At 58.5% G+C, this 10,849-nt stretch overlaps 1 protein-coding gene across 2 annotated transcripts; it reads right to left on the bottom strand.

Moving 5' to 3' along the window:
* Positions 1–8,924, bottom strand: SERPINH1 (serpin family H member 1). Of its 2 annotated transcripts, none has more exons than XM_055320728.1 (5): positions 8,772–8,924; positions 4,358–5,031; positions 3,639–3,737; positions 3,301–3,533; positions 1–991 (listed from the first exon to the last, which is right to left on the bottom strand). In XM_055320728.1, exons 2-5 carry the CDS (start codon positions 4,986–4,988, stop codon positions 689–691), a joined length of 1,266 nt encoding a protein of 421 aa, XP_055176703.1. In that variant the 5' UTR covers positions 4,989–5,031; positions 8,772–8,924; the 3' UTR covers positions 1–688. The 2 variants fall into 2 exon arrangements, with proteins under 2 accessions (XP_055176703.1, XP_055176704.1); XM_055320729.1 differs by lacking the exon at positions 8,772–8,924 and adding an exon at positions 7,515–8,077.
* Between the last annotated feature and the right edge of the window lie 1,925 nt (positions 8,925–10,849).

Raw genomic sequence — 10,849 nt, 5'->3', positions numbered from 1 at the left:
TTCACTGGAAAAGTTTTATTGAAAAAAAAAATTGTACAAATAAGTTCTTGGTTTGACAGCAACAAAGGCTCATTTTTTCCCCTGCCCTCCCCACCTTTGAAAATCTACAAAAGGCAAAACAAAAGTTCAGCCCCATGATGCCTGACCAGAGTCTGCCCACAAGCTATTTCCCGATCCCTCTCACTGGGGCCAGGGCCATCATGCGGGTGCCTGTCCCAGGGGTTGCAGCACCTCATTTTATAGTTGAGGGGAGTTGGGAGAGGATTGGAATAGAGCTGGAGAGAGGGCTGAGGTGATGGTAGGGTCAGGGAGAGAGGGTCCCCATTCCACAGGGCTGGGCTGAACCCCCCCTAGTTTGATTCCATCTCACAGATGAGAAAGCATTTGGCTATAAATATGAACACTGAGGCAGGCTTAATCCCAGGACTCTGAGGGCAGGACGTGACTATTTAGCAGGTCCCACAGAATGCGGGGTGTCTGGGCTCAGCATCGTGGTATTTGGGGGCCCATGTCCAAGCAGAGTGAATTCTGGCTGGGAAGGTCTGCTCAGACACACAGGAAGCCTGCTGTTTCCCCACCCCACCCCATGGAACATCCAAGGCCAGTACCTCAGCTTCCCCCCCCCCCATAGCACCCATGTGTCTCAGGAGCCTTCGGCTGCTTCCTGCCATCCCGTGACCCTGGGGCCCTACAGCTCATCTCGCATCTTGTCACCCTTGGGCCGGACCAGGCGCCCAATGAATAGCAGGGAGCCACTCTGGGTGTCTCGAACCAGGAAGATGAAGGGGTGGTCAGCATAGAAGAGCTTGGGGCTGCGCAGCTCCTCGCGCCCGTAGATGTCCTGGTCGAAGGGGTTGCCCTCCGTGTCCCACTCGAAGGCGGTGGCGTGGAACACACTGGCCAGGTACAGGTCCTTCTTGCCTGACATGCGTGACAGGTCTGCCTTGTTCTTGTCAATGGCCTCCGTCAGACCCAGCCCAGCCAGGTGTTTCTGCAGGACCGGGGGGTGGGAGAGGTGCCAGGTGAGGCCACGATGGGCAAGGCTTCTAGACCCTCACCCTCTACCCACACCACCCATCATCTCCTACTCTGTCTGTCCCCCTCCCAGTCACCTTCTGTGTGCTAGACATGACGTGGGCACTTCGAACCACTGCTTCGTAGCTCTCATGACAACACTGCAAGAGCTTCTAAAAGCCACTTCACAAATGAGAAAACTGAGGCTTGCAGGAAAGGCAGCATTGATCCCTGGCCCTGCCGAGGAATCCTGATCAGTGCTTCTCAAAGTATGGATCGTGGACAGCTAGTAGGGGCACCACCTGGGAGCTTCCAGGAAACACCTTTCTTGACCCACACCTCCCAGAGCCACTAAACCACAATTTCGGAGGGTGGACCCAAGAACCTTCCTTAACAAAATCTCTGGGCAATTCTTGGCACACTCAAATTTAAGAAAGACTAATCTAAGAATAGCTATGACTATAAAACCCTGGGGCTTAAACCTGTCCAGAGTGACAGATGCCTGGAATTTTCTTCAAAATAATCTGATGGGGGAGCAACGGGTGTGTATAGATGAAGCCTTACTGGTCATGAGTTACTGATGGTTGCAGCTGGGGATGGATACATGGGGGAGGGCTCACTATGCTGATCTATTTTAAATATACGTTTATGTATTTCCATAGTGAAAAATTAAAACCTACCCCCGCAAACACGCATCCCCTGCAACACATTTTCATGGCTCTGCAGAGCCCCCGGGAGCCAGCTCTTTCACACGTGAACTGTGCTTGCACCATGGCCTCACCCCTTAGCATGCCCCCTGGCTCTCTATCCAAGAGTCTACTGAACAACTGGCAAGTGCAACGGTGTGTCGATGGCCTACCTGCATCCCTATAGGATGCTTTCACCACCCCACCTTCTAGGAAGCCTTGCCTCCCTGGGGCTCAGCACCCCAGCCTCTCTCTGTTTCAATGTCTAGGCCTGTCTGTCTCTTGCCCCTGGCTCAGAGCTCTCCCAGGGCAGGGCCCAGGTCCCACCTCCTCCCTGACTCTCAGTGAGGAAAACACAGCAGTGCAGGACTGCAGCCTGAGTCACCAGCAGCTGCAGTCTGGCTTCTGCAGAACAGCCCACCTCCCTGGCAGGGCCAAACACACACTTGACCTGTGGGCCTGAGGGTCGGGGGTCTGGAGACCTGTGTTCCAGGCCCAGCTGGCTATTCCAGTCCCAATGACCCTCTACAAGTCACACACTTCACATCTCTCAACTTAAATGTATCCCTGTGACTGGTGTGTCCATCCAGGATTCCAGGAAGATGCAAGGAAGAAAAAAGCGGGGGGGTGCAATGGAGTCTCATCACAGCAGGAGGAGCTGGGGGGGGCCTGGGGCGGGCCCAGGAAGGACACGGCCATGGCCCCTGTCTGGAAAGCTCAGCACGATCCATAGTACAGACTGCGCAAGTGCCATTAGCCTGTGGTGTACAGCCTATGCCCCATTTCATCTCAAGCTTTCTGTCCACAGTGTCAGCAGCGGGTCTTAATCAATTCTGTGAGGGAGAGGCTTGCCAAGGAACCATTTCTGGCACCCAAGGCAGGAATGAGATAAAAGCCTCCTCTTTTGAGCAGGTAAAAGTCTCTCCTGGCTGACAAATAGGCCACCCTGAGTTTTCACCCTGAGGACTCACTACAGCTCCACTGCTTACTAACCAAGGGTACCTTGGCAAGTCATAATTTCTCTCCAAGCCATAGGCCACCCCCCCGCCCCAGGGTGGTCAGGAGGGGAAAACACTGTTGAGTGCATGGAGTCAGTCTCCAGCCATCCCTAGTGCCCCACTGCTGACAGCCACTGTTAGTCTTCCTGACGTGTGGGGGACAACCATCCAGCTCAACCAGTGTGTCACTGGGGCCACCTCAGATTCTCAGAGGCAACATGGCACAGAATCAGGACGTGGCCTGGTGCCAGACACCAGAACTGTGTGTGACTCTGGATAAGCTGTTCAGCCTTCCTAAGACTCAGTTTCCTCATCTCTAAGAAGCTTGATGGTCCTACCTAACGAAGCTAATTTGAGGATTAAAAGTTTAATATATATGAAGTGCTCAGAAGAGGGTCTGGCATATGGCAGGCATCCAGGTGTATTTAGCTACTGTGGTCATCCTCATGTTCCCAAAGGGCAGGTCCCACGCCTCCTCCCCCAGCAGTGCCCAGTACTGCCTGGACACCCAGAGGCCCAGGGAAGACCTGCTGAGCTGACGAATGGGTCCCCCAAACATCCATCTCTAGGCCCTGCAGACCCCAAGGTGGGCCACCCCTCACCTGTAGGTCGTGGGTCACCTCCACCACACCCTTGGGCAGGGAGATGGCAACAGCCTTTTTCTGCATCTTCCCCATCCAGCTCTTCAGCTGCTCCTTGGTCAGCAGCTTCTCAAGGCGTTCAAGGGGCTCCACGTGGTGCGGCATGAGGATGATGAGGCTGGAGAGCTTGTGGGCCAGGGGCATCTCCACAATCTGCAGCTTCTCTTTCTCATCATCGTAGTAGTTGTAGAGGCCTGTGGGGGGAGCAGAGAGGGCACTGGGCATGCTGCTCTGGGGGCAGGCCAGGCCGCAAGCACCCGCATACCCCCACCTCGGCCCATAGCTCCCAGGGTGCCCACCTGTGCGGTGCATCATCGTGACACCCACGGTATAGGAACGGGTTACCATGAAGCCTCGGTTATCCACCATCTTGTGGTGGAACTTCTCGTCCCAGTGTGCTGTAGTGGAAGCAGAACACCAGGTCAGAAACAGGCCCCCACTTGGGACACAGACCTCCAACTGTACCCACTCTGGATTTCTCTCTGCCACAAGCCTTTGTTCCAGTCTTTGGGACTCAGCTGCAGCCCACCACCCCTCTGAGCATCCAGCCCACAGAGTACATGCTCCCCCGCTTTGGGGGGCAGGGGTGCTCGCCCCCGGACATGCTGCCTGAAGCTGTGGCTCTCTACGCTCAGGGCCTGGCTGGTTCCACACAACAGAGGAATGCCTTCAGAAGGAGGACCCTTTGGGGGCACCTGGGTGGCTCAGGCAGTTAAGTGGCTGCCTTCAGCTCAAGTCATAATCTCCAGGTCCTGGGATGGAGCCCCACATCAGACTTCCCACTCAGCAGGGAGGTTGCTTCTCTCCCTCTGCCCTACCCCACCACTCGTTCTCTCTAATAAATAAGTAAAATCTTAAAACAACAACAACAACAAAGGAGGACCCTCAGCTCAGCCACCATCACGGCTGCCCTCTGCCCTGGCACCCATCAGGCATTCGGGCAACGCCCACTGAGCTGCATCCCCCACCCCAGCTGCTGAGGGCTCTGTGCCCTGCCACCCCTCGCCTCCGGACTCACGCTTGAAGAACATGGCATTGACTAGCAGCGCGCCATCCGTGCGCTCCACGTCCTTGGTGACCTCGGGCAGCTTGCCGTCGGTGGTCTGCGCCGCCCACTCATTGATGGACTGCAGGGCGCTGCGCTTGTCGCGGAAGTTGATCTTGGAGTGCTCGCAGTTGTAGTGCTGCTTGCTGCTGCGCACGAAGTCCTCGGCGAAGCTGACGGAGCTGGGCCCATACAGGCGGCTGCCCAGCTTCCACGTCACGTTGCGTGCAGTGCTGTTGCTGAGCGATCGCAACAGCTCGCCCAGGCCCGCGTGCACCTCCTCGTCGCGCAGCTGCTCCGCGCTCAGCACCGCCTTGGCCTGGGATGCCGTGGTGGCCTTGCCCCCCAGCGACACGAGCCCCAGGGACGAGGCCACCACCACGGGTGACAGCAGGATGTTCTCCACCGCCTGGTCCTTGGCCATGGCCTGGTACAGGCTGAAGGCCAAGCCGGCGCTGCGCTCAGCCAGCGTGGCCGCTTTGGGGCTCAGCTTCTCGGCAGAGCCGGGGGCTGCTGCAGCCGCTGCAGCCGCGGGCTTCTTCACCTCGGCCGCCAGGGCCACGGCCAGGAGGCAGCAGGTGTTGAGAAGCAGGAGGAAGCGCATGGCTGGGAGACGGATTGGAGGCACCACGGAGGACCTGTGAGGGCTGCAGAGAGGGTGGCCCTGAAGCCCTGGGTGCTCCTCCCCGACGACCATCCCCAGCCTTCTGGCAGCCACCAAGTCCCCTGCAGATCGGAGCCAGAGAGTTCTGGCCCTAACTCAAGGTTGCCCAGGTCAGAGGACTCACTCTGCTCACTCTCTCTGAGGCCTACCCTGACCCTGTTATCCAAAGCAGGATTTCTAGAAAGTCACCACCTCCACTCTACTGATTTCTTAAACTGAATAGACATTTAATCTTATGCGTTCATTATGCATTTCTCTCCATCCCTAACTAGTCCATGACCTCCAAGAGGACAGGAAATCTAGCCAGCCTGGTTTCCCTCTATCTCCAGGGCTAAGCACACAATCGGCCTCAGGTGTTCCTGAATGAACAGAAACCAGGGCCACCTGGCCAGACTAGTAAGAGTCCTCGCTCGTTTGTATAAGGATTAGCTCTGATCTCATACCTCCCCTCCCCCCCCCCCCCCGCCCCCAGGTGGTTTCCAGTGGGAAAAAAGTGGCAGAGGGACTGAGGGTCTGCATGAAGCACAGGTGCCTAGGCAAAGGATGTCCTGCTGGGACAGGCTGAAGGCCTGCTCCTCCCCCCACGCCTTTCCTTCTGGCCTGGAATGTTAATGAGTCACTGGTTAGCTCACTCATTAAGTGGGGGAGCCCAGATGCTCCACTCTGCTGCCCCACAGGTGACCTTGAGTGTGTGTCCACTCCTGTCTCAGGGCCGGTCCCCATTTTCCCAGCTGTCTCGGCCTAGGTCTCCAAGCCCAAGGCCTGTGTCCTAGCAGGGACATGCCTGCCCAGCAGTCCCCGGTCCCTGGAGTGAAGGGGAAATCCCCAGGACAAAAGCTGAGAAGGGGGGAGGTTTCCTGAGAGGAAGGATACTGCAGGAGGGTAAGTGGCAGCTCAATGGAGCAATGACACCCTCTCCCCTTCACCAGAGGCTGGCCGGATGTTCACAGGAAGCTGGGTCCAACTCAGGGTCCATTCTGCCCTCCCATCTGACAGTCGCTGCCACCCAGGCTCTCTGCTCTACGGCTTCAGGGTTGCCCTCAAGACCCTTCCCAAACCAGGGTAGCAGTGGCCCCTAAAACAAGCCTCTCTCCGCTCACTCCCCTCACTGCCTTCCAGTCAGGACAGTCTCTCTGCATGGGGTGCTTCCTCCCTACTTTCAGGCAGAATGGAAGAGGAGGTGACAGGGCAAAGGGAAGGGATGGAAGGAACTCTGGTGGAGGCTGGGATCCTACTGCTCTGGTGGCTCCCATCTCATGGTCCTCAAGACAGACTGAAAAATCAGAATCCTGGTGCAGGACCCTCAGGACTTTGGCCTGCCTGCAGGAGCACTGGGTTTCTGGGAAGACTCCACTGCTACAGACATCCTGTGAAGCTGGGCAGGGCCCCCTGCCTGGGGTGCCATCTCTTTGAAGGTGCAGTGTAAAGGAGAAGCTAAGGATGCATGGGGAAAGGGGTGAGGGGAGGATGCAGGGCACAAGAGAGACCTGTACCCTACCTAGAGTAGAGACCAGGGAGGTGATCTATCCCAGGGCCCGGGCTGCCTTCCTCCCAGCCCTAGCTCCTTCCCCACCAGGCCCGGAGTCTCAAAGGCAGAATGACCATAGAATTATTGTACAACCAAGAACACCTGAGGACATGAAACAGGGGCACTGCTAATTGTTATGCCAAGATAACGAGCATATGGCCACTCTATTCAAAGGCCACCTCTGGTTCATACGGCTGATGTCAGAGAACGGTCCCCGGGCAGAGGCCACTTGCATCCCATTAGGAGACAGTCAAGGAGCCCAGCTCATGGCCCTGCCACGTGGCAGACACCATCTTGACAGCCCCCACCCACAACCAACCAGAACCTCAAAGGACTGGGAGGGGCATTCCAAGCAAGCTCCAAATGACTAGTTTGGGATTCCTCAGGCAGCCACACAGCTGCGCTCCTGCTCCCGCTCCTGCTCCTGCTCCCACTCCAGCTCTAGGTGACGTGGCAGGCTGGAAACTGAATTATCTCCATCCGCCGGCAGAGGGGGGCTTCCCAGCCTGGGAAGCAGGAGGCCTGGGTTCAGGTCCCAGAGGGTGCCCTAGAGCCTCCCTGGCCTTGGCTTTGAGTCTGCACATGTGTCTCTGCAAGGAGGTGCAGGCAGATGTGTGGCTGTGGAGAAGGGCTGCCCTGCTAACCCAGCAGCAGTCACAGAGGAAGACAAGTCACGGCAAGCAAGCCAGCCTCCCACAGCCCAGCCCAGCCCAGCCCACATTGCCACAGAGAAATCCCGGCCCTGAGGCCACGGTTAGATAATTTACAGTCCCACAAAGGACACAATAAATATACGCGCAGGGAACTGAGGGCTGTGTCCACAGCCAGCCAGACTGAGTTTAGACTGGATTCTGGGTTTCTGGGAGTAAGAGGGAAGGGAAGCAAATCTAGGAGGGCCACCGGAGAGGATCTCAAACACTTGAGGGTGTCTAAAGTACCTTGAAACTGCCTCAGAGGGAGGTCAATGCCTGCCTTTTTCATTCTGAAAGAAAACAGAAGAATGAGGAGGGCGGGATTGGGCAGAGCTGGGGTGCTGGTGAGGTGGGGCCTGGAAGCCCCAATCCCCAAATGGGACCCCAGCTACACTGTCCCTGGCACAAAGTAAGGCATAATCAGTCCCAGATCCACAGAGGCCTTGGAAGTTGTTCATCTCACGGTGGGGTCAGAGCAACTGAGGCCAGAGAGGGGCAGGGAGCCAACGCCACATCCCACAGAATCAGCAGGGGTCAAGCATCCTGGTGCAGGGCTCCTTCCTCCCAGGAGCACCCACAGAGCCCCTGAGGAAGCCTGGATGTGGTATCCCATTACACAGTGAGTTTAAAAGACAAACAAACAAAAAACGCCTTCTGGGAATCCTGGTGACTGGAGACAAAAGGAGAGGCCTCAGGAAGGGGGGGATGGGCCGATGACCCATCTGAGGACCGGAGGGTGTGGTACCAGCCAGAGACTTCCAGGGAACCAAGGCCTCCAGTTTTCCTCCAGCCTCCATCCGGGCCCTACAGCCCAGAGGGTCCTGCCGGAAACCGGGAAGAGGAGGAGCCGGGCCTCCCGGCCCTGCTGGAAGCGCTTCCTTCTGCCTCCACTGCGGCCGCCCCAGCAATGTCCCGAGGGGGCAGGGAAGCCTGCCTGGCCTCTGCGGTCGTGGCCCCGCGCCGCCCTCACTGCCGCCCTGCCCTCACTGCCGCCCTTACTGCACGCCGCGGGCAGCCGGGGCCGGCGAGCAGCGGGGGGCTCGCAGCCTCCGAGGCGGCTGCCCCCCTGCCGAGGCCCTCCCCTCCTTTCTGAAGGGAGCTGGGGGAGGCGGCTGGGGCCACGCTCCTCTCTTAGCTGCCGGCCCTGCACGTGCAGGCTGCTCACCAGAGGGGGCCACCGCTGGGGGCTCCGGCCTCGCTGGGCGCCCCCCCCGGAGAGCCACGGCCGCCTCACCTGCTTTCCTCCACCTCCCCCACAAGCCCCGCCGGCCCCGGGCCCCTGCCCCCGGCCCCCCTGCCCCCCCGCCCCGCCTCCGCCCCGGGGCGCCCAGCCCGCGGTCTGCCCCCGGCCGCCACCGCCCCGGCCCCAGGCTTCTGCGGGGCCCCCAGGGCCCGACCCCCGCCGCCCGCCCCGGCCCGCCCCGCCCCACGGGCATCGCCGTCCCCCGCTCCCCTCCCCGGCGCCCCGGAGCGCCCTCCGCCCGCGGCCCGCCCCGCCCTCACCTGGGCCGGACGGGAGCCCCTCGCGAACCGCGGACGGATCCCACTCTCCGCCGCTCCCCGCTCCCCGGCTCTATATATGGCGGTCCCCTCCTCCCGCCCGTCCCGAGAAACTTCTGGAAAGTTGGAAAAGCTTCCGGAGGGCGCCCCAGCTCCGCCAAAAAAAGCCAGAGACCTCCCCCAGACCGCCCCGGCTCCCGCCCTCCCTCTGCGGGCTCTCACCCGGCCCCTGGGTCCTACTGCCCCCCGCATCGGGCGGGGCGCGGGGACCCCCGCAGGGGGCCGGGCGCGGGGACCTGCGGGGCCTGCTCGGCGCGCGGGCCCTTCGGCTCGGCTGGCACTGCGGGGGCTCCCGACCTTCGAGGGCCTGGAGATGGGGGCGGGGGGCGGAGCTGGAGGGGACCCGGAGAGGAGCGCCCCCCGCCAAGCCTGCTGACCCCGCACGGCACAGCTTGCGGGCAGCACTGCCCCCCGCAGGGGCTCGGCCCCGAGGAGATCCACTCTCCGGTTTTAGAGCAGAAACGTAACTGGTTCCCCGGCACGCCCCCTCCTCAGTCAGGGCCGTCTCCTGTGTCTTGGGGAGGTGGTGAGAAACTGAGAGGCGGCCTGTTTCTCCATCCGCAGCTTATCCTGAACACCCCGACCTCAGTGACTGCCCTAAGGGGAGAAGGGATCCTACCGAGCCCGATACCAGACCCTAACTCTGGAGAGTCCTGGGATCCCCGTGGTCCGGCTGGGTCTGGAAGGGTGCACAGGAAGGAGAGCCCTGGGGTCCACTAAGCAATACGCTGTATGATCCTAAGCAAGTCACTTTTCCTTTGCTGGGCCGCAGTTCCTTCTTTGGGTGTGAATGTGGTGCTGTCATTCCTTGCTTCTTTTCCATCGGTCCCTCTCCCTCTCTCTTTGGTTATCCCCGCCCCCTCCCTGTCTGGGCCCCCTCCCAGGGTTCCAGGGCTCACTATCAACCCCTCTCACCCCACCCGCTCGTGACTGATAGTCCCTTGAGCTCTGAGCTAAACTGGACATTCAGGTCTCTTCTAAGTGCTGAAGACAGGGCTGAGAACAAGACAAAGTCCTTGCCCTCAGGATATACCGTACAAGGAGGAAATGTGCGTGTTAGTAGGGAACCCAAAAAGGCAGATTATTTAGAACCTTCCCCTACCTCCCACAAGTCTTCTAATAGTGAAATGATGGATAACAGATGGGCACAGTATGAAGAGGAAGGGACAGGGTAGAGAGACACTTTATTCCCTCCTTCAGTGGATCACTAATAGGCTGTGCTGAGTGGCTTCCTTCTTCGGGATGCATCCTTGAATCTTGGGAAGCAAATGCATCCCAGAACCCAGTGGATGAATCATCTGGGTCCCTTGAAGCAGGGGTTGGGGGAGGGCCCTTTCTAGTGGTGACTAACCCTGAAGTCTGGGTTTGTCTGCTTCAGAGTTTGATTACAAGGACTGTGGGAAATCTTAGATTCCAAGAGCTTCAGGCTCTTTGAATCAGGGTCGAAGAGTCGGAGAGGACTTGAATCTGAAAGCAACCATCAGAGAAGGTGATTTCTTACTTGAATCCCTATGGCATCTTTGAATCCATCTAGAGAATCTCAGGGTGTTAAATCTCAGAATCAGAGACTCGTAGAAGAAAAGAAGCAGGCATCTCAGAGGGCACGGCTTTCTGTGTACGGGCCCCTCTCTGCAGTATCCCAACGGCAAGTGCACAGCATCTCTTAGAGCAGGGGGTTCAAATCCCACAGAGGCAGCCCAGGATTCTCTCTTAGGACAGGTCTGATCATTAACGAAATCCTCCTCAGAGTGGTGTCCATCTCTTTGGAGTGGCTGACCTGGTTTTCATGTGCTTCCTCCTGCCTCAACTGTGTATTGCTGTTAAAGATAAGTCCTTGCTATGCAAGGAAACCACCTGGGTCACAGGCCGCACTCCACCCACTCCCACATCCCCACTCCCAGCTCGGTCCTCACGTGGTAATCATCCCCTGAACTAATCCATCAGAATTTGTGGAATAAAGGAAAGGTCTTGGTTTCCAGTCAGTCCAGATGTCAAAATTCCACAGAGATTTCCTTTCTTCC

The sequence above is a fragment of the Nyctereutes procyonoides genome, unplaced genomic scaffold (genome assembly GCF_905146905.1).
Source record: "Nyctereutes procyonoides isolate TBG_1078 unplaced genomic scaffold, NYPRO_anot_genome, whole genome shotgun sequence".
Taxonomy (NCBI): Eukaryota; Metazoa; Chordata; class Mammalia; order Carnivora; family Canidae; genus Nyctereutes; species Nyctereutes procyonoides.
Note: the sequence above shows the minus strand (reverse complement) of the source record. Positions and strands in the feature narration are given on the sequence as shown.

Bases quoted from the DNA above. Each gene is read 5' to 3' on its own strand.
- SERPINH1 (XM_055320728.1), bottom strand. From the start codon at position 4,988: ATGCGCTTCCTCCTGCTTCTCAACACCTGCTGCCTCCTGGCCGTGGCC. The intron at 3,738-4,357 runs GTGAGTCCGGAG...CTTCCACTACAG, and splicing joins CAATGCCATGTTCTTCAAGC to CACACTGGGACGAGAAGTTC. The intron at 992-3,300 runs GTGAGGGGTGGC...CCGGTCCTGCAG, and splicing joins AGGTGACCCACGACCTACAG to AAACACCTGGCTGGGCTGGG.